Here is a 22,616-nt window from a genome sequence, read left to right on the forward strand (position 1 = left end):
ATACACTTAGCTGGTTTCACAGGATACATCATACTGTGTATCTGTGTACCTGCTGGGAGGAAGTGAATCCTAATGAGAAAATATTATTTTATAATAAGTCATTACAAAGGTTAAAATAAAGAAAAAAGTTTGTTTATATTTAAGAAAGTCACTAACATACTGGACTAGTAAAGAACTACTTTCTACTTTTGTTTACAATTCAGAACCATTTTTATGTTGTCATTGAAGCATATGAAGAGAAGTATTTGCAGCATTATATTATGGTGATTATGTTAAAGCATCATAATACTTTTTGCTTAGAATATAGGCAAATAGATTCAGGATTAGAGCTATACTGTGCAACTCAACTATTCTTCCTGTACTAAGATTAAAATGTTACAGCTGCTGGTGTAACTCAAGCTAAAGTCAAAATTTAACATACTGTTTTTAATATTTTAGGAATGTCTGAATTAGTTTCTGTAAAAATGTAATTGTTTGTGTGGAATTGAATGTAATTGTACCCTCTTAACATTAATAACGTTTATCGGTGAATTATTTAATTGCCTTTCCGTTATTCATGTAGAAATATATAAATATTGCCTTATGTGTGTACATGTGCATCTGTGTGTGCATGCACACACATGTATTCCCTCAATTATAACAGGTTGTTTTGTAGGAATTATGAGGACAGAGAGAGACTTTCTTTACTAGTAGAAACAACATTTTGTTTCTGCTTTTTCCTTTGTAAACTCTGTATTTGAGTGGAAGAGTTGCAGGATTCAAAGGACTTTAGTTAGCGGAGCTTTCTTGAAATTGTCATTTCCCTAGGTTAATTTCACTACAAATCAGTCCCTGGAGATATTCAAAGTAGCATTTGTAGATTTAGACACAGAATTCTTGCTAATCTTGAGTCTCATACTTAAACCTCTGTATAATGTGCTGAAAATGATTCCATGTAAATAAACTGTAGGCACTTTTAAATAGAGATAAGCTAGCCACTGTCAGTTGTTTGTAAATAGCTGATCAAGTTTTTCCTATTACTGTCACTGTTTCATGTATGACTTTTCACATATATGCCTGAAGCCAGTATATATAACTGCTAGTAACTGTTGTCATTAAATTTGAGTTGCTTGCAAGCTAAACAGCATATGTGTTCTGCAGAATAATGCAGCTCTGGCTCCCCTTCTACTTGTTGTATAATGATCCCTGGCTTCAAAATGAGCTTTTGATTGAACCTCTTCATTTGCACACTTAGCCTAGGAAATACATAGTTTGGTGACAATTTTGTGAAATTACAGACTTACAGAAGTGGAAAAAGAAGCATTAGTAAAAGTATATAAACATATTCCTGTAAGTCATACCTTGTGTTTAGAATAGAAATGATATTGTCTTACCTTCATTAGCCACTGAGTGTTGTTTTCCATGATGTTTTCAAGTAGTTGCAGTCTTTGTACTGAATCATCATAATCTAGTGGTGCATCCCTCTGCACTGCATTAGACACATAAGAGCTAGAAGAAGAGCGGCAGTTGTCCATCTCAGGCAATAGAAAGGTATAGCTGCATGACCCATGCTGAACCTGATACTGCTTCTTGCCGATAGTCTCCATGCTTTTACGAAAGGAGCTATACCCTGAAGCTAAAACAAGATTACAGCTCAAAATAAAGTAAACAGCCAGCCACATTTTAATTGCTATGATAACCCAGCAAATCTAAAATACTGAAGTATTTTATTTTCTAGTTTTCTTAACAAGAGTCCAGATTATCTAGTTGACCTGCCCTGAAATTCAGTGCTTTACTGTCATGTGTAAAGTACTCTGAATGAGGGCTGCTTTTTTTTTTTTTTCCCCCCCCACTTTCTCGTTGCAAACTTGGTAAAAAAGTGCTGTCTTCTCTCCGGCTGTGCCCTAAACTGTCAGATGCAAATAGAGAAACTGTCCTGTCTCAGCTGCAAGTTCTGTGTTCGTTTTTAAAATAAGCTTTAATGTTTTCTTCTGCTTGTCTTTTGGCAAGATTTTACAGCTTCGGTATCTGAATCAATCACTTTCCTTTCCTTATATGATAAGTTGATAAGAGTAGCCAGACATGTGTAGTTAAACTGCTCCTCCCTCCTGGCTTATCCGTTATCTTCCTGTAGGGGGGGTCACTTGCAAGGCAGCAGAAAGATCAGAGCACACTGCTGAATGCTGTATGGAATGCTGCACTAAATCTCTTGAAAAACTGATTAATTACAGGACCCCTGTGAATTTCTTAAGCACAACTCCAATTAAGAATTTCCTAGACATCAGTTCTTATAGCCTCCAACTATGTTTTCAGTGTGAGCTTGTAAATTTTCTGTTGTAATCATTTTAAAATAGTTGCACACAATTTCCTTTGTTTGTTTGTTCCTCTTAAAGAAAAATTCTTTTGAAATGTGTCTCAGCCAAGCACTGCTTAGCTTATGTTTAATAGTTTGTATAAATAAGGAGGAAGACACTTTTCTAATACAAAAGTAGACTTCAGCTTACCCTTTCAGAAGTAAATAATGCTCTTTGTTAAGAATTGAACCTTCAACTGAACATATTGTGCATAAATAAATTATACTGTAATTAGAATAGGATGATTTATGTAAATCATGTGAAAAGTGAATAGCAAAGCTTATAAACTGTTTTTTTTTAATGTTAGTCATGAATATTAACTGGCTATTTTAAATTATGTTGACTTTAAAAATATTCATAAATCAAAAGTCAGCCAGCTGAGCAAAAGGGGATAATGTTTCAAACAGAGTAGTGGTAGGAATTCATCAATAAATGACTTGGAAGTATAGGATTCACTATATTAGATCATGCTGGCCTAATATCACAGCTCTGGTTGTGTCAATAGTGGTGGTGGAAGGTGAAGAAATATACATCATGAAGCAATATTTAATAGTGCAGGGCTGCACATGGGGAGGAGAGGGATTACTCTGTGTCCTGCAATGATCAGTTAACTTCAAAAAGCATGAGACTACTAAACAGCTAAGAAAGACCAGGAAGGAGTTTGATTCCAATAAAATCTTGGAAAAATAAATTGTCTGCTGTAGAAAATATGCTCTGGATACCATCATGCTAGGGAACTGGTTCTTGAGGAGAAATTGCCCTATAATTCCCTGGATCGGGACACAGACTGGATTCCTCTTCTTAAATATTGCTTTTAATTTTATGTGAATGTTATGCTAAAGAAGGTTCCAAAATAATATGCACTGGAGACCAAAGTCCCCTATTTATCCATAGGGCAAGCAATGTATATCATAAGAAGCATCATTACATGTTTCCCTATACATCTTTCTCTGTCAAAGCACATTAACATTGTTTTACTCTCTATGATATGGGAACGTATAAAGGCTGTAAAAGCCAGCTGTAGGAATCAGGCTCTCTGCTTTGTTGCTCATTGGATGGTTGAAATTTCTTACTCCACCTGATGCTTTCGTGACTGCCTTATCTAAAGACAACCCAAAAAGTTTACTTCTGGAGAACCCCAAAATGGACAAAATGTGCAAGATTTAAGTTTCAGCTGTATGAAATATAAAACATTTGTCAAATTTGCTTTCTGGGGAGTATTTGTTTGCCAGCAACTGTGCTTTGGATTCCAGTTCATTGAGGTGTTTGTCTGAAGCTAAAGACATGGAAGAGGCTATTTACCTATGTAAAATAATTCTAGTAGTGAAACATTTGTTTTTGGCAAATAAAGAGAATACATTGATTATATGTCCAGCTTGATGTTGCTCTACCAAAACTAATAAATGTGACAGATACCCTGAAAGCTTGTTGATTCAGCCACAAAACTTCTCTGACGAGAAGTTTCTACTTTTCTATCGGTTTCTTTGAACAAAAATATCCTTCTGTTTGTACAATAGTTTCTTTCTCAAGGAATGAGACTACTTGTGGCAACCTTCAGGGACTCTGCACAATCACATTTGTTCTCTTAGATTTTTTTAAATTTCTTGATGTCTAACCAGACAAAATTAGATTAACTGGGTCATTCGCATTATTAAAGTTGAATTAAGTTGGATGCAGATCTTCCTTTATAATTTTAAGGGATTTTTACTTCACATTTTTACTTAGATGCTGTCAGACTGGCTTCTCCCTGGGAAGTATTCTCCAAAGCACTTACGACCCTTGATAACTTAGTTTAAAAATACTGAAGAGGAGAATATCTTGCATGAGGTTCTGCCTCTGTTTCATGCTCCAGTGCTGAAAGTTTCCTTTTTCTTAGTGAGGAATTCTTAGAAGATTTGTCTTATTTTTCTTACACTTTTTGGTGGGACCCTATGTGTGTTTTCATGCTTCAGTTCGACAATGTAGTGGAGGATAACATTGACCAGTGTGACCTGTTAAAGGTTTTCTTCTTGATTGCTAGAGCTGTGCTGCCACCTTTATCTCAAGGAGCCTGGAACTTTGAGAAGTTGTCAGACAAGGAGGGGCCAAGAACCCTTTCCCGAGAGGATTTATAAAGTAGCTCTTAATCTGGAAAAACCCTTACGAGATGGCAGCACTGATTTACTAAGGATGATGCACTCATCCCTCCACACACTGGTCGACTAAGTCACTGAGAACATATTTGCACCTCAGTTCATCTGGGTTTTTGAGAAGGGACTGGATGTGATCAAGCAACCCCTCGATGCCAACTGGCAAGAGGGTTCCAAGAATATTCGGATTCTGGTTCTCCAAAGAATGTCATGTGAGGTCTTAACTGAAAGCCAGCATCACACTGGTCATTAATATTGTTATGAAATGTATGTACAGATTCTATCTAGGAGTTATGTGTATATATATTGAAAATGAAGTTTTAAAGACTGTATTATGGCAGAGACAACAGCTTTTCTGTCAGACAAAAGATGTTTGTTCACCTCTCTCTCTGTTAGTGTATAAATTAAGCATTACGAAGTCAGCAGAGACGTGTAGAGTCAATAGGGAAGAGCACACAGGAAAAAACAAGCAATGGAGTTATACTGTCTCAGTACAGACTGAACTTTTTGGATGCAAGTATAAAGTAAAGAAGATATCCTCCACTTAGAAGGTTAAATAGGCATTGCTTTACATTCATGAAAATGGGATCACAACCAGTCTTTGTTGAAGATGCTGCAAAAGGCTTTGGTGAGATAAACATCTTTAGACATGAGATTAGCCTGTTAAGTTTAGTCTCTAGAAAACATGCTATGTTTGTTTTAAATGGTAACCTTTTTTTCCTATTAGTCTTACTCACAATATCTTGAATCATGAATCTTTTGGTAATACATTTATCCTTGTTTTCACTATAAATATATCTGTGCTGTGATATTAGGAAAGGTGCTGCTGATTCTGAGTTAAATAATGCAAGCCGGTGTGTATACTGTTCCCTTGGGGACAGCAGACCTGGAATTTCTGTGAGTGTTCAGGGGATAAAGGGCTAGACACCACAGGGGAATGCTTCATATGAGCTCAGGGACTGGAGCTAAACCTATTTCTTAACTTTTAAGGCACAGCCCAGTTGAGAGTGGTTGGGTGGCTAACAGGCTGATGATGTATGTTAGGCCGCTGATAGTTAAACACAAGCAGATCTCTCTTACTGAAGTCAAGGAAGTAACTAGACGAATCACAGTCATGGGTACCCTGAGAACCATCACACTGGAGCCCTGGCTTTTGAGGGTTGAACCTGCTTCTGTGTTGGGAACTGCAGGAGTGTGACTCTGAGAGGCTGTCTGAGGGTTGAGTGGCCAAGAGCAAGATTGGGGTAGAGGACCCTGGCTAATAATGCTTGATATAGTTTGGACCTCCACAGGACAGAAATCAAGGGGTTTGATGTTGGAAAGATCAACCAATTTAGCATTTCTGTTGAATGTGTGGCTCCTAATTGCTGCAGTGACATTGGGGAGTAGTGTGGAGAGTACAGAAATCTTTCTCCAGGAATGCTGGCTGGAACCCATGTAGAAGCAATGGGCAAGCCAATAGCTTAACAGCAGCCTCTTCTGAGATCTGTGGCTACGTGCACTGCTGTGACTAAACTTTTGTGTGTGGAGGATTAGTTTAGTACTCCTGCACAGGGAGAGACTGCTTCTTCATTGTTTGATACATGCTGTCTGGTGATTAAGTGAGTTGAATGTCCCCCTCAGGTATATCAGTGAGGACTTTGCTGTCTCAACATCTGTCTCAACTTACTCTCTGCTTTGCTGCAGGGATCTTAGCCTTTCCCACCATGTGTAGGAAGCTGAAAGTGAGGCATCTTGCCAACAAAATGAGCATAACCGCTTTTTAACCCTATGTTGGAAAAGTTGCTGCATTTGGCACATCTTTTTGAACATGGTTTGCCCTTGTCATCCATTTGGGAGCAGCTTTCCCAGCGGAGGAGGGAAAGTTGTGCCTCCAAAGTAATTACCTCCTGCAAAGCCAAACTAGCCATAGCTCAAGGGGAATGGAAATGGGAAGAAGCTGAATTTGGAAAATTATTTAAAATTTCCTTACATTTCAAACTACATTTTTGTCCTCAAAAGTTCTAATGAGGAGGAGAAATTCTGAATGCTGCATTGTTACTGTATGTCTGAGGAGCTGGAACGTGTCTGGCTTCTCACTTAGAGGGCAGGGCTTATTCCACAACTGCTGAATGGCAAGCTGATCTGTATCCTATCAACAGTGACAGGGAACATCCCATTGTTAAGTTTGTCAGACATGTTAAAGTAGGAGAATTCTGAATAACTTGGCATGGGGTTTTGTATGTTTCAGTACAAAATTCAATAAAAGGTTTATTATAGTTCATATTAGTTGTAGTTGCCTTTCAATACTTTTGTTATGTTACTCATTTTGGTCATCTCCCTTTGGTGGTGCTTTATAGATAGAGGCCTGTTTGAATGTACAGTACAATGTATTATCCAAACTGAAATTGTGATGCTTAGTCTGCAATTTCCTGATTGCCTTTTAGTTAAGTGTATATAGTGTTTGACATAAAATAGCAAATACTGCCCAGTTTACTTAAAGTAAAAATTAGATATTTCCCCCTTTAAAAAAAAAAAAACTATTCACTTTACAGAACTCACCTTATAAAAAGGAGTGAAATGTATATTTTGCCAAAATTAAGCATTTAAACCTTTTTGCCAGATGTGCTTCAGGCAATTTCCTTTCTTGGGAAACAGTAATTTCCCTTACTCAACCAGTTCTGTTTTTATTTCTTACAGTATATGAGTACACTGCATTAAAAGCAAGACCACTAATATTATCTTTCCAATTATCATTTTATATACAGCTGCACAGCTTCTGTTTGACAGGCAAGTAGAGAAGCACTTCTGTGAGATCTTTGATATTAAAGGAAGCATAAAAGTTTGTGAAGTAATATAAGAAAATGTTGACTCTGTCTTAGTCTATATTTGCAGATTTTTGCCTCCATCTCATTTTAAAGTTGTTAATTTTGTAGGAGAGTGAATTGTCATTTTAATGCTTTTTTTTATTCAACTTTTTGCAGTGAGGCTAAATCTGAGGGACAGAATACGAAACCAGGCTATGATGATGAGGCACAAGTGCTATTTGATTCACTACTATAGTAATATTTAACATTCCTGAATAATTTAAAGAATTGTTGTAATATGAGATAACTAAACTTCAAAATAAAGTTCTAGATGCAAATAAGAGATCTGAAATCTTGTAATAAATTTTAATATCATAAAAACCTTTTTGTAGATTGCTGGTACCTGAATTTTAGCCATTTTTGATACTTTTCTGCTAGGACCTCATCTTTGATTCTTGGGTCCTTTTAATATTATTAGTCTATAATAATTTCATTTGATGACTCCAAAATTTTTCCTTTCCTTCCTTTTTTTTTTTTTTTTTTGGTGTTTCTCAGAGACTAATGCAAATAAGGACAAGACTAATAAAATCACAAAATTAAAAACTAATAGGATTTTGAATACTAACTAGTCTACTGATAATCATGCCATCTAGTCTGCAGTCTTATCTTTTTCCCCTAAGAGAAAGGAATGGCAAATATTTTGTTGCACTGAGCTGAAATTAATGAATGTATTTTCTTCATAACCCATAATTGAATCAAGCCAACTCTAAATCCTTTCTGAAGTAAGCAGTAACTTCCTATCAGTTGGTTTATCTAGGTTTTTATACCATGTCCATTACCTTATTATCCAAACTTATCAATGTAGGATGTACTTGTATGTGATGTATTTCCTAGGAAATTTGCTAAACTTATTGTGCAAAATAATTAGCTTATTTTAAAAAGCCAAGACATTCTAAATAACTTTAAGTTTACTGCAACCTGCCTCTTTTTGTTAAGCATATAAATAAGAAGTAATTTTTTTCAAATAAATTTATTCTGGAAAATTATTTATTTAGAAATGTATATTGTGCCAGTCTCAAATTGGTCGTATTGTATTGGTGTAATGCTATGGAGCATTAGTTACAAAAGAGAATCACTCTTTGTTCTCGATTCATCTGAGTGACTCACATGTCCTCAGTACCTGACATCTATTTGTTGCCACGTTTTACTCTCCCTCTTCAGACAGAATCTTACTGAGTTTTTCAAAGACCTTCACAGTCTTCTTCCTTCATAAAATCATAGTGCTGGAGGGAACCTTGAAAGGTCATCAATTCCAGCCCTCTGCAATGCGGCAGGACCAAGTACATCTAGACCATCCCTGAGGGTGTTTGTGCAATTGGTTCTTAAAAACCTCCAATTATGGGGATTCCACAACCTTCCCTGAAAGCCTATTCCAGAATTTAACTACCCTTATAGTAAAAAGGATTTTCCCAACATCTAATGTAAAATCTCTCTTACTGCAGATTAAGCCCACTACTTCTTGCCCAACTGTGATGGTTCTCAAGCTACCCAGGACTGTGAGTCACCTTATTATCCCAATGCCTCCAGCACGTGAGAGACTTGTTTGTGTTTAACTGGGTATCAGACCACTGACATCACTAGCCTGTTAGCCTTACAAGTACTCTCCCCTGAGTACTGTCAGCCCTAACTTTGCTGTGCAGGTTAACAATAGGTGCACCCCAATCCCTTAGCCCCTTTGAAGCATTCCTCTGTAGCGTCCAGCCCCTTTTCCACTGTACACTCTCGTCTGAAATACCACATCTGCTATCCCTGAGGGAATAGTGTACACACCAACTAGTGTGATGGCACTGAAACCATGTACAAATAAGCAGTAATAGGTAGCCAAGCCTATGAAAGGTTTACCTTGCTTTTTAGTTTGGGGAAAAGGCCAGTTAACAATAGATTTGTACTTTCAAGGGATCAGGAGAAATTTGGCCACCACCTACCCTACCTAAAAAAGACCTTTTGGCTCCTCCTGGTTTACATTTTGACACTTTTACAGTGAGACCCGCATCTCTGAGTCTTGTCAGCACTATTCCCAAGTGGTTTTTATGATCTGACCAAGAATTGCTAAATATTGCAATGTCATAAATATAAGCCTGTGCAAAGTCTTGTAACTCTTTAACACTTGATTAAAGAGCCTTTGAAATGTGGCTCCTACATTAATCAAAAGGCAACACATTCAACTCATAAAATCCCAAATCAGTAATGAAAGTGGATTATTTTTCTGTACTTCGCTGTTTAAAGGGATTTGCTAGTACCCTTTCATGAGGTTTAGAGTAATTAGATATTTCCCCTGGCCTAAAGTATCTAACGTGCCATCAATTCTGAGTATGGGATATGCTTCAGGTACTGTGACAGTATTAAGTTTTCTGTAATCAACACACAACCTTATATTCCTATCCTCCTTAGGAACCATAACAACTAGTGAGGCCCAAGGACTGTCTGACTCTTCAATTATCTCCATTTCCAGCATACTTTGTATTTCCTTATTACATTTATTCATAGCGTTCCCAAAGTCTGGCATCCAGAATTGGACATAGTACTACAGCTCCAGTCTCAACAGTGCTGAGGAGAGGTAACTGTCGCACTCTAATGTCTTAAATACAACATTCCTATTAATATACCCCAGAATGATATTAGCCTTTTGTGCAACTGCATCACATTGTTAACTCGTTGTTTGTGATACGCTACAACCCCCAGATCCTTTTCAGCATTACTATCACTTAGCCAATTATTCCTTATTTTGTAGCTGTATGTTTGATTTTTCCTTCGTAAGAATAGTACTTTTCACTTGTATTTATTACATTTCATATTGTTTTTAGACCAATTCTCTAATTTGTCATGGTCATTTTCAGTTCTAATCCTGTCTTCCAAAGTGCTTGCAACCCCTCCCAGCATGGTGTCATCTGCAAATTTTACAAGCATACTCTCCAGTCAAGTTGAAATAATATTAAATAAGATAAACTACTCTGTTAATGAAAATATTGAATAGTACCAGACCCAGGACTGACCCCTGCAGACCTCACTAGATATGCCCTCCAAATTTGACAGCAAACCATTGATAACTACTCTTTGAGTATGGCCTTTCAATCAGTTGTGCATCCTCTTTATAGAAATTTCATCTAGACTATGTTTTCCTAAATTGCCTATTAGAGTGTCATGTTACCTTCAAATGCTTTACTAAAATCAAAATATATCGGGTCTACTGCTCTCCCATCCACCAGGCCAATAACATTGTCAGAGAAGGAAACTGGATTGCTTTGGCATGGTTTTTTCTTCATAGATCCATGCTGGCTATTCCTTATAACCCTGGTATCATCTAAGTGCTTAAAAATGTATTGTGTAATAATTTGTTCCAGTATCTTTTCAGGTATTGAAGTTAGACTGACTGGTCTATAATACCACATGTCCTCTTTGTTCCCTTTTTAATTATAGTTCCTATACTTACCCTTCTCTAGTCCTCTGGGACCTTGCCCATCCTCCTTGAGTTCTCGAAGATAATTGCTACTTGTTCCAAGATTGCTTCAGCTAGTTCATTAGGTTCCCTAGACTGAAACAGAATAGGCATTAAACACCTCAGCTTCTTGATATCATCAGTTATTAGCTCTCCTTCCCTGCTAAGTAGAGGGTCTCCATGTTCTTTCATCTTTTTCTTGCTTCTAATGTATTTAAAGAATCTCTTCTTATTGCCTTTTATTAGGTGTAACTCATTTTGTGCCTCAGCCTTTCTAATTTTGTCCCTACATGCTTGTGGTATTCTTTTTTTAACTCATCCATATTTCCACTTATCAGAGGAATGCTTTTTGATTTTCAGGTCACTAAATTTCTCCTGATGGATATTAGACACTTCCCTCCTTTGCACTGGGATAGTTTGATATATGGAGATATACCTATCTCATAGAGCTGGAAGGGACCCTGAAAGGTCATTGAGTCCAGCCCCCTGCTTTCACTAACAGGACCAAGTGCTGATTTTTTTGCCCCAGATCCATAAGTGGCCCCCTCAAGGATTGAACTCACAACCCTGGGTTTAGCAGACTAATGCCCAAACCAATGAGCTATCCTTCTCTCCTTAGTTGTTTTCAATTGTGCGTTTAATATTTTCTCCTTGAGAAACACTGACTCCTCCTGAATTCCCTTATACCTTAGATTTTCTTCCCATGGGACCTTACTTACCAGTTCTCGCTAATGTCCTCTCAACTTTCTTCTTTGTGTCCAAAACTGGAGCCTCTCACCTGCTTTTTTCCTCTTAATCTCTTAAAATGCCCATTCCTTCCTAAATTAACCTTTGACTGGTTACTTCTTCTCTAAGTAGAATAGGCTCTGATCTCCCCCATCCTCAAAGAAAAATGTCCATTGATTCCTAGTTGCCTCTCCTGTGGGATTGTCTTTTTTTTAATTTTTATTGGTGGGGGGGAGGTCAACTATAAAATCAGTTGAAAGGAAAGAGTCCTGAATGCTGTTGGAAAATAGGAAAACAGCTATGCTTAAAGAAAAAAAGTTTATTGTGCTTAATAACATGTTTAAAGCAGTGCCTTTTAAAAAAATGTTTTAGGCATTAGACAGTAATCCAGCCTTCCAAACACCCTTAGCCCTTCTGATTTAAGCCTCTCCTCTGCTCCACAGCCATTCATATGTTAGTGATAGACTCTCTTGTCTAATAATGGTATACTTATTAACAGCATGTCTTACTTCCCAAGAACATGTTATTTCAACTTAAGATTCTGAACTCAAAGAAAAATTTATGTCAAAGAGAGAATGAAAAGGAAGTGAGAAATTGTGCAAGAGGAATAAACAAAGGTTTCAGGGAGAGGACATTTATGGCAGCAGTAAGGTACCTAGTTCCTGACATCTGTTTCCCTCAAGAAAAAAGTACAGTACATGTGTTAACCTTTTTTTAAGAGTGCAAGCAGAATATTTGCAGAGAGAGGTTTACTTGTTGTGGTATATTTGGCTACACATTTGTAATGAGTAGAGCCACTGTAAATTAGACTTGTCTTCGCTAAAGATGATTCTTTGTCTTCCTCTCTACTAAAGAACATGGTCAGGTGACTCATTTAAAAAAAAAAACAACAAACCCTGAGCTCTTGCATGTGCCCTTCTAGCTTTATAGCAGCAGCTGATTATTACTATCATCATTATTATTGGCTTACAAACAAGGAAATAAACAAATATGTATTACAAAGATTTCCAAATAAGGTTAGGGCCAAAATGTAAGATTTTATGCTTATTTTTTTAAAGGTAAGAGCATCAGGAATGAGAGGCTTTGCCAGTTCTAATGTAAATAGAAACATTGACTTTTTTCAGTATTTCTCTTAAAATTGGCTGTGAGCATTCCCCTGGGGTGTGGTGAACTGAAACAAAATAACAGCAATGTGTTAGTAACTAGGAAGAGAGGAGGTGAAACACTGCATTAAGGGTAATCAATCCCTTGCATGTTCCCACTTGGGGAGAAGAAATACCACTATTAGCATTTCTTCTCCATTAATATATCCTAGTGATTTATCTGTCCCTATAATACAAGTACAAGAAGGCACCAATGACCATAAAATGGAGCACATTTTAAATAGTTAAAAGGAAATTATTTTTTATGACACAAATTTTAGATGGCCATAACCACGTTTTTTCCATGATCCTTTGAGATCTTATATCTAAGCAGCATCAGGCAAAGTGCTGGATGAAGTGATAGTGATTTTGGAAGGTGGCACTATTTTCTCTGAAACAGTATTGAAGCAATTCCTCAGCACATGTGTACACACCAACATGGATGGAGTTCAGGTGCCATGTTTCAGGTGAGGTACAAAACTGAAGGTCTACCATTTCTGGTATTAAAGCTGCCATAGCAATTTAATTTAAGAAATTATATTCTGAAGATAGAAAAAACTATATAAATGCAGCAGTTAAATGCACAAATCAGGAAATGAAAAGTTAAAGTTGAATACACACCCCAACTCTGCTCCATACACACATTTGCAATTCTGTCTTTAGTTATGATAACATGCTACTTCTCAGTTAATACAGTATGGTATTTTTTCTATAACTTGAGAAACACATTATGAAGCTAATAACCTGTGACTGTGTAATTATATGGTATTGCAGTGGAAACAGGACTTTTGTCAGTTCCTGAGTTGCATGTGCCATAACTATGCATCCTTAATATTGCATTAATGTAGGTTTTTGTATCTAATTTTTGGTCATTTTAGTTTTGTCCTTAATCCACATGAGAAAAAAGAAAAGTTCTCCATCTTTTATAACTAGCAGATACATTCCCACAAAGGTTAATTCATGTTAATCAGAGTTTCTAGAAAACTATATGTCTGTCAATCATACTGCCAGTCACTAACTACAGATGAACACCTTGCCTACCTGTGCATAGACAGAGTAATAGATGCATCAATTTTTGTTCACTAAAGTGGCTTCCTTTGAATATATCCCATTAAATACTATTTAATAAATTGAATTGGAGGCTCTTGGAAACTTTTTACAAAATTAATATTAGAGTTATAATATCTTTTCCAGTAATTTCCAAAAAGAACCAAAGAGAGATTTAAGAAAACAAAACAGTTCTTCAACCCGTATATCAAAAACTCTCATAATTTTAAAAAATGCCACCAGGTGTTCTAAGTGGCAGTATCAGAGTCTGCTTTCCAGTCTGTTCTTTGTTCATCTTGCTGAACAAATCATCTGCTAGAAGGATAATTATCCATCTATAATAGATTGTGTACAGCTAATTGCTGACCAAATCTTTTAGAAGAACAAGAGTACCTTAGTGTGTCTGTGTGTTCCATTCTGTGCATCTAAAGAAGTGAGCTGTAGCTCACAAAAGCTCATGCTGAAATAAATTTGTTAGTCTCTAAGGTGCCACAAGTACTCTTGTTGTTTTTGCGGATACAGACTAACACAGCTGCTACTCTGAAACAAATCTTTTAGCAGCATCATAATCTGTAATATGGTATCTTTTCTTCTCAACATGAATCAGCAGTTTATTGGGCTATAAACCAATCAATCTACTCATTTGCTTTTTAATTATATAAATCTGCATCTATCAGTGAAAAGGAAGACCTTGAAACGTTACTGTGGTATTCTACTACAAATTAAATGCAGTATTTTTTTTAAATGGAATCCAAAAACACTTTTCATATCTGCCTTGACAGGAGAAGAATCACTAGTCAGCTTATCCACGGCCAAATCTTGCTTCATATGAACAGTAGAAATAGAAATCTTATCTAGTGCGTCTATCTTAAATTCCATTTCTGATTCTGATTATAAAAAACTCATGTAATTATATATTCTCACATGATTTTGAGTCAGTTCCTTCCGTTAAAGGAGGCAATCAGAGAACTGTCAAATATCTATTTTAAAATATTCTCCCAAGGATTCACCTTTAAAATCAAGTGATACATTATCATTAGTTACTGCATTAACCATATCCTGTAGAATGTTGACTTAATGGTCAGTGACTGGCATTGTTCCTCAACATTAGTAACTTTAGATCTAATTCATCAAATTGCTGATCAGCTGACTCTGTTTTACTACTTTGTCCTTTTTCAAATTCCCCACTCAAATATCATTTTTTCTTTATCCATGATTATACTGCTAACAAAATTTCAATATTACTCATATTGATCTCAGTAAATCGTTTAAACTAATAAGGTGACATGGCGTCTGGAGGAAAAAAGTCTGAAGCAGCATGCTTAGAAAAATTTCCATCTCAAGCAATTTAAATTTCATTTCTTGGAACAAGGCCCTAGTGTTTGGCCCACTAGACCTTACAAAGGTCTGTTTGCTGAATCCATTTTAAAATAACATGCTTTCTGTAGTCATGTGGATGAGGCAAAAACCTTTTAGAAACCAGTTTTCAAGACTAGATGTAGTTCTGTTTATCTATTTTGTCTTCATCATCAAACACATCATGCATTCTGGCCCAATACCACTTTCTAGACTGAAATTGAGGCTAGGGAAAAAATTCTGATTACATGTATGCAGGCAGCTAAAAGTTCAAATTAGATTCACTGGAAAGAAAATGTAGTTGTCTTAGTTTTCAGCTGAAGTTCATTTTCTCAAATAAGTTAAAAGAAATACTTTTGATAGTATGGTCCAGTAACATTTCTCTGTGTTCTACTTCTGCTTTTTTGGACTGTTGTGCCAGGTTTTCTCATTTTGTTCTCTTGTTTTTAACCTTTCTGACTCTGATTCTCACTTGGTCTATGAGTTGGTTAGAATTCAGAAGTGAGCAAGACATAATTGAGATGGAAAGTATTGATCTATGAGGAAAGATGAAAGGGACTTGTTGCTGCTAAATGATAATTAAGCGAAGATATAACTGGATGTAGGTATTCAAGGGCATAAACATCATAAAGGGAATGGAGTCAGCTGAAATTCTCAACCTTGTTCAGGCCCCTTTTTTCCATATAAAAAGACTATAAAGGGGGCCCTAAATCTCTGTTAGTGGCTGTAGGAGTATTCCCCCAGTGCAGGTACTATGGAAGACAGCCAAGAAGCCCATTGTAAACCCTTGTATTAGAAGATGGGGCAGGTGTGAGGCCACATTAAGTAACAATAGAGAAATTACAAGCAGTGCTGTGGTACGTAGTCTCCCCAGGTTGTCCTGCTTTAATTTAGACAGTCCTCAAGGCTATCTAAATTATGTCGGGGACCTTTCCAACCCCTACAGTAGCCCAGGATCATAAGGGTGCAAAGATGGCTTAAAGCTACCTTGCCTCCCCCACATCCTGAAGAGTAAGATCTGTGCTATGCCCCTTAGAGGTGTGGCATAGAATCTCCTCCCTTTCGTAGAACAAGGGGAACTAGGTAGGATACATGGCCTAAATTTTAATTTTCTTAATTTCATGCCAAATATCAAGAAATAGCTCTTAATACTGAGATCTATTAGACTGTGAAATGGCCTTCCATGAGAAGTGGTGGAATTCTTATTCCTTGAATAATTTAAAACTAGATGGACAAAACAGTAGAAAATATACTGTAAGGAAAAATCGTGAATTGGCAGGGGTATGCATTAGATGATCTAATAGGCAGTTTTCATCTCTGATTAAATCACACCACTTGCCTTTAGAAAAATATTTATCTTGGACCTTCATGTGAAAAGCACTTAAAGCAAAGATTTCTATACACATAACATATAATTAATATATTTAAATAAATCATGCATTTTCTCACAGCCATGAAATTAGAACCTTCAGTCACAAGTACACTAAAGCGTTATTGTGTTTAGCAGTTTACAGTCATTATCTGAGATTATATTACAACGTTAGCAACAATTTGCCTCTTGACATCAGACATCCCATCATCATTGAATTACATACCAGTAGTGGAGAGACTGTATTATATTCAGACAAATTCCATTGATGTTATATGTTCAGTAACATTCTCAGAGCTACTATATCACCTTGTTACTTTTGGTAAGAGGATAAGACTATTCTTCTACAATTGCCTGTTTTGCTAATCAAACACTCACAGCCAGGCAAGTTATTCTAATTTATTAATACCTCAATTACTTCTTTTGTCTTTAAATTAGAATTTTTAAAAATTTTAACACTTTAACAATATTAAATGAGATACAAAATGCACCTCATAATAAGTAATACTTGTATAATAACCCTTCATAATGGTAATTTATGTAAAATCAGAATGAATTTATATCCCCATTTAATTTATCAGTTTAAAGCTGGTTATTTTCTGACTGGCCAAATAAATCCGTTATTTGAAAGCATTTTTTCATCAAAGAGATGACTTTTTATATTCATATATTTTATGACCTGCACTGGCCAGTATCTCCTGAAATATGATGGGGAAATTCAGCACTGATTTACACCTGCTGGGCCAGTATCTCTTCATTGCCAGATCATAATAATATCCAGCTCTTATAAAGTGCTTTTCATAAACTGAAAAACAGCTTGGATCATGAAAACTTTATTCTCCGTAGCATACAACTTCACCTTGTGATGCCATATGGAGGGCCTGTGTCTTTTCTTGAGGCATCCAGAATTGGCCAAAGTCAGAAAGACAGACTCCTGAACTAGATGGAATGGTCTGTTCTTCATTATAACATTTCTCATGTCCCCTGTCTCCAATGCTAACAAGCAGAAGATGGCTCAGTACACTTGTATGATGTTGTTCATATGAACAAGGGGAATATATAAAATTTTTAAAAACAAGACAAAAGTAAATTTGAAAAATAGTCCTTGAGCTGAATCTGCAACCAGTTGCAGTTTGCATAATGATTGATGAAATTTTAAATGTCTCAACATCTTATCCAATTTTAACTGCACTAATTTAACTATTAAAAAGAAACCAACAATAACACGGTTCTACAAGAGGTGCCGCTATGGACTAAAATGCTGACCTTTCACACCTGATAGCTTGGATTCAAACATGGACCAGGCTTCAAAGGAACTAATCTTCACGCAGTTTGACAAAATTCCAGTCAGTGTCAGTTCTTTCTTACAAAAAAAAGGCATCTATTTCTGGAAAATAAGAGGGCAACTAACTTATTCAACTTGGAGGAGGGGCAGAACTAAGAGATGAATACCAAACTGGAGGAAAGTAAAGCAGGGAGAGAGAATTGGGAAAGGAGTAGGAGAAAAATAAGAGAATGCGGGGAAAGAATGCCAAGGTAGAAAAGAATAGGAAAAGGGAACAAAAATGGGAATGGTCATCTGATCTTTTTTTATTATATTATTTTCTTTCATTGAAAGAAGAGAGGATAAAATGGGAGAGAAACAAATGAATTTCAAATCCTAATTCAGTCTCATGTTTCTTACAAGATACAAGTCTCAGCTATTCTTCTCTGCTTGTAAATAGTGCCTTTAAGCTAAACGTGTGAATTCATACAGCATATCTAGAATAGTGAGGCCTACAATTAAATACATTGAGGGTAAAAAAATGCAAAAGTGTCTAAGTCCCATTTTAAAAAGTGATGTAGGGTCAGGTTTTTAGAGTAAGGTATTTAGGCACCTACTGAGATTTTAAAAAACACTTAATCTGCTTAGGCACCAGAGTCCCATAGCAATTAAACATTTAAGCTGCTTCAATGTTTTCTGAAAATCCTACTGGGCACCAGTCTACCTCTTTTTAGATGCCCAAATATCTTTGAAAATCCAGATCAGCAGGAAGCAATCAATCCAGCGGGGATCGATTTATTGTATCTAGGCTAGACGCGATAGATCAACCCCCAAACGCTCTCCCGTTGACTCCTGTACTCCAGTGCTGCAAGAGGCACAGGCAGAGTTGACAGAGGAGCAGCAGCAGTCCACTCACCGTGGTGAAGACACCACGGTAAGGCGATCTAAGTAGCTTAGATCACACACACACAGTGTAGAGCAGAGCTAAGAGAACTTTCAATGAGAATTAAGCTCCTAAGAACCTCAGTCTCCAATAAGTCCTGCAGCACTGGGGAAATTCTAGAAGACTGGAAGAAAGCTAATGGTGTGTTAATTTTTAAAAAGGCTTTATGGGGTGACCTGGGTACTTATATGCCTATCAGTCTGATAAAGGCAAGATAAAAGAGCAACTGATAAGGGACTTAATGAATAAGAAAGAAGAGTACCTGCCGCGTCTGCAGGTTTGGCCAATTGCGGCTCCCACTGGCCGTGGTTTGCTGCTCCAGACAAATGGGGGCTGTGAGAAGCAGCGCGGGCCAAGGGATGTGCTGGCCGCTGCTTCCTGGAACGGCCTGGAACGGCGAACGGCGGCCAGTGGGAGCCGTGATCGGCCGAACCTACGGACGCAGCAGGTAAGCAAACTAGCCTGGCCTGCCAGGTGCTTACCCTGATGGGCTGTGTGCCAAAGGTTGCCAATCCCTGTTCTATCCCTGTTTTATGTCTACACTACCCGGATCGGTGGATAGTGTAGACATACCCTTATTACTTAAGGACCAGATTTTCAAAGATATTTGGGCATCTAAAGAGGTAGGCTGGTGCCTAGTAGGATTTTCAGAAAACACTGAAGCAGCTTAAATGCTTAATTGCAATGGGACTCTGGTGCCTAAGCAGGTTAGGTGCTTTTTTTAAATTCAAGTAGGTGCCTAAACCACTTGGCAAACAACTGGATCTATTTCACCAGCTTGGATGGAGACATGATATGTCTGTGTTAGACAAGTTACATAACAGAAGCATTCATCATCATCATCAAGTTAAATTCTACACAATGGATACTTGCCCAGTAGACGGCAGAGGTGAAAAGCCAGAAATGATGAGTGGAACTGAATAAATATGTGCAAGAGCACCCTAATGTCATGACTAAAACCTAGACTATTCCTTGTTGAATCTAAAACATTAATTTAGCCCTCCCTTAGAGCAGATTTAACTAAACTCCAGATGTAACCCAAGTTTTCAGTGTAATTGGCAGTATTGCAGGGATAGTATTTTCTTAGGATTTAACTGTTGAACGTTAGCCAAATTACTCTTGATGACAGAAGTTTATTTTCCTTAGATGTTTGATAAACATCTTATCTTTTTCAATTTTTTTCTGGGGCAAAGGTATTTACTGTAGCTAATGAAAAGCAAGTGCTTCTTGCTAAAAGTTATATCCAATTGTGACGAGCTATGGAGTTCAGCATTCTCCAAAACTTCAGATAAATTTAGAGTCCTGCTAGCAGGAGTATAGTACAGTGAATCCCACAATTATGTACACTGCAACTGTCCCACGAGTTTCCTGTTTAAATGGGATCATTTGGGTGAACACCACAGGGTAGCTGAAATATACTATGGTGGCCACAGCAAGAAATGTCATAGCATGTGACCCAGTGCAAATGCAGCTGTTTTTGAGCCTTTCAACTCATGGTTACCCATCCAACAGAAACCCTGGAAAACTTACAGCTCTTCTTCATTTACTGCCTGTTTGAGTTACTGTTAAGTTACCATTAAGTCCAAAGCCTGACACAGAGATGCCAGGGGCCATATGTCAGCCATTTTCTTAGTCTGTATATTGGGGCAGAGGTCTGACAAATCCTGCAAGCCATATATCGTCTTTTCATGCACCATTCCACAGCTTATGCTTGTCTATTTTATGTTGGTACGTGGAATAATCCATATTCCAATTCCCACAGACTAGAAAAAGAGTCTTCAAATAGCCATCATGAGCAATGCAGAAGTTAACTACTACTATTTTTTATTAAATAAAGATACATGGTTGAAAGCTGGCACTAATTTTAAAGTTTATTACCAATTAAGACATGAGAACTTGAAGCCAAGTCATTAAAACAATATATCCGGCCTCCGCACTAGGAAAGTTGGCTCAAGGTTGAAAAAGAAAGCGGTATCATAATTTTTGTCCTTTAAATGTTTGTTTGCAAAGATATCCAGAAATCAAGGGCCACTTTCACCATACAGATACTTCTAAATCTTCTTAAGATGGATATAATTTACCCAGACAGCAAAACAACCAGGACAAATCACAATTTTTGAAACCTCAGACTTTATATATGCTTTGTGTTATTCCCTAGAAAGTTTAGTTCACTGAGGCCACCCAAGCTCCTGTATGACTTCCTTCTTTAATCCACTGGATTTGTGTATGAGTAAGTGTGTGATGATAACATATGTGATCTCTCACTACTAGGTACTAAGGGGGACTCATTTTAGCTAGATCAGAGGTTTTGGTGATAAAGGTCCAGGTAAAGGTCTAATTCCACTCTCTGTGTTTTGTGTAATTCATATAGTGATTGTTTGCTGCACATGCATTTGTTACAGCTCCCAGTGTCGTCCTTGCTGTCCCTGTCTCTTTCCTAATGGACTCCTACTGCCTCAGCAAACCTTGGCCCTCCCTTTCTCAGAGACAACCCCTCATCCCAAAGTGTCCCTCTCTTTCCAGGAGTTGCCTTTCTGGAGAGCTTTCACATTTTGGGGTGTCCTCAGCATATACTGTAAGGAAAAGTTAAAGTGAAGTTGTAGTCCCCTTTCTGGCTGAAGCCAGGTTTGGAGGGCATTCTGGAGACAATATCACTAATAGAGCAGAACAACTGCCTACAGATATAAGAACAGCCATGCTGGTTCAGACCAAAGGGCCATCTAGCCCAGAATCCTGTCTTCCGACAGTGGCCAAAGCCAGGTGCTTCAGAGGGAATGAACAGAACAGGTAATCATCAAGTGATCCATCCCATTGCCCATTCCTATCTCCTGGCAAACAGTGTTGCAGCGAACACCTGGAACACTTCTACAGGCAATAACATTCCCTCTACCTCATGTCCTTGCTTCTCTAATGATAATACCTCAAGAAGGTTGAGGGAGACAGAGAAGTGTCTGATATGGGAGGCATATAGGTCCCAATGGCTGATAATGGGGGAAGGGTTGAAGGGAAGTTGAAAAGATCCAATCAATCTAGTTCTCTTTGCAGCAGGTGCTCTAGGGAGAGTGGTAGAGAAGCACATTTCATTTGCTGGAATATTACCAAGAACTGGCTCTCTTCCTGTCTGAAGCTTTATCTCACGTCATCAATTTGTCTCATCCTCGAAGAATGCCAGAGAAGAACAACAAAAATGATTAGAGGTCTAGAAAACATGACCTATGAGCAAAGATTGAAAAAAAGTGAGTTTGTATAGTCTGGAAAGGAGAAGAGTGAGAAGGGACATAACACTTTTCAAGTACATAAAAGGTTGTTACAAGGAGGAGGGAGAAAAATTATTCCTCTTAATCTCTGAGGATAGGACAAGGCGTTTAAAGTACAAGGATAAGGGTTTAAAGTACAGCAATGGAGGTTTAGGTTGGACATTAGGAAAAACTTCCTAACTGTCCGGTTGGTTAACCACTGGCATAAATTGCCTAAGGAGGTGGTATACTCTCCATTACTGGAGTTTTTTAAGAGCACATTAGACAAACACCTGTCAGGGATGGTCTATATAATATTTAGTCCTGCCATGAGTGCAGGAGACTGGACTAGATGACCTCTCGAGGTCCCTTCCAGTCCTTTGATTCTGATTCTATGACACAAGACTTAAAATCAGAGGGCCAAATTTATACTTTGATTCTGATTCTATGACACAAGACTTAAAATCAGAGGGCCAAATGCCAGATTTTCTACCAGTATCGCTGCTGTCAATTCCCTACCTCCCTCTCCCCTGCAAATTTGAAGTTACACATCATGTTGGTGATAGCTTTTGAAATGTTCTGACCTGCTCTAGTGATAACACATTCTACACTTAAATTTATCTCTCCAGACTGAAACTGAAACCTTACACTTCCACAGAATCAATCAGGGCTTGGGGAAGTTAAGATTTTCATGTAAAAATACAAGTAAAGATTTATGTTGGTCTTTGTCTTCCCTAATGAAGGGGCTAGTTGAAGTTATGTGCCTCTGGCTTTTTGCCAACTTTGTAA

The 22,616-nt window shown here is 37.4% G+C and overlaps 2 protein-coding genes across 3 annotated transcripts in view; one reads left to right on the forward strand and one right to left on the reverse strand.

The window, feature by feature from the left end:
• The window catches only part of ANGPT2 (angiopoietin 2), a 41,604-nt gene extending 39,450 nt beyond the window's left edge, over positions 1 to 2,154 (reverse strand). The window contains exon 1 of the mRNA XM_030555571.1: positions 1,374 to 2,154. Within this exon, the coding sequence (XP_030411431.1) occupies positions 1,374 to 1,661 (288 nt within the window). The 5' untranslated portion in view covers positions 1,662 to 2,154. The remainder of the gene's footprint in view (positions 1 to 1,373) is intronic.
• MCPH1 (microcephalin 1) overlaps positions 1 to 22,616 on the forward strand; it is a 203,078-nt gene that overhangs the window by 141,916 nt on the left and 38,546 nt on the right. The gene's annotated exons all lie outside the window — the stretch shown is intronic.

This window comes from Gopherus evgoodei, chromosome 3, assembly GCF_007399415.2.
Source record: "Gopherus evgoodei ecotype Sinaloan lineage chromosome 3, rGopEvg1_v1.p, whole genome shotgun sequence".
In the NCBI taxonomy this organism is placed as follows: Eukaryota; Metazoa; Chordata; order Testudines; family Testudinidae; genus Gopherus; species Gopherus evgoodei.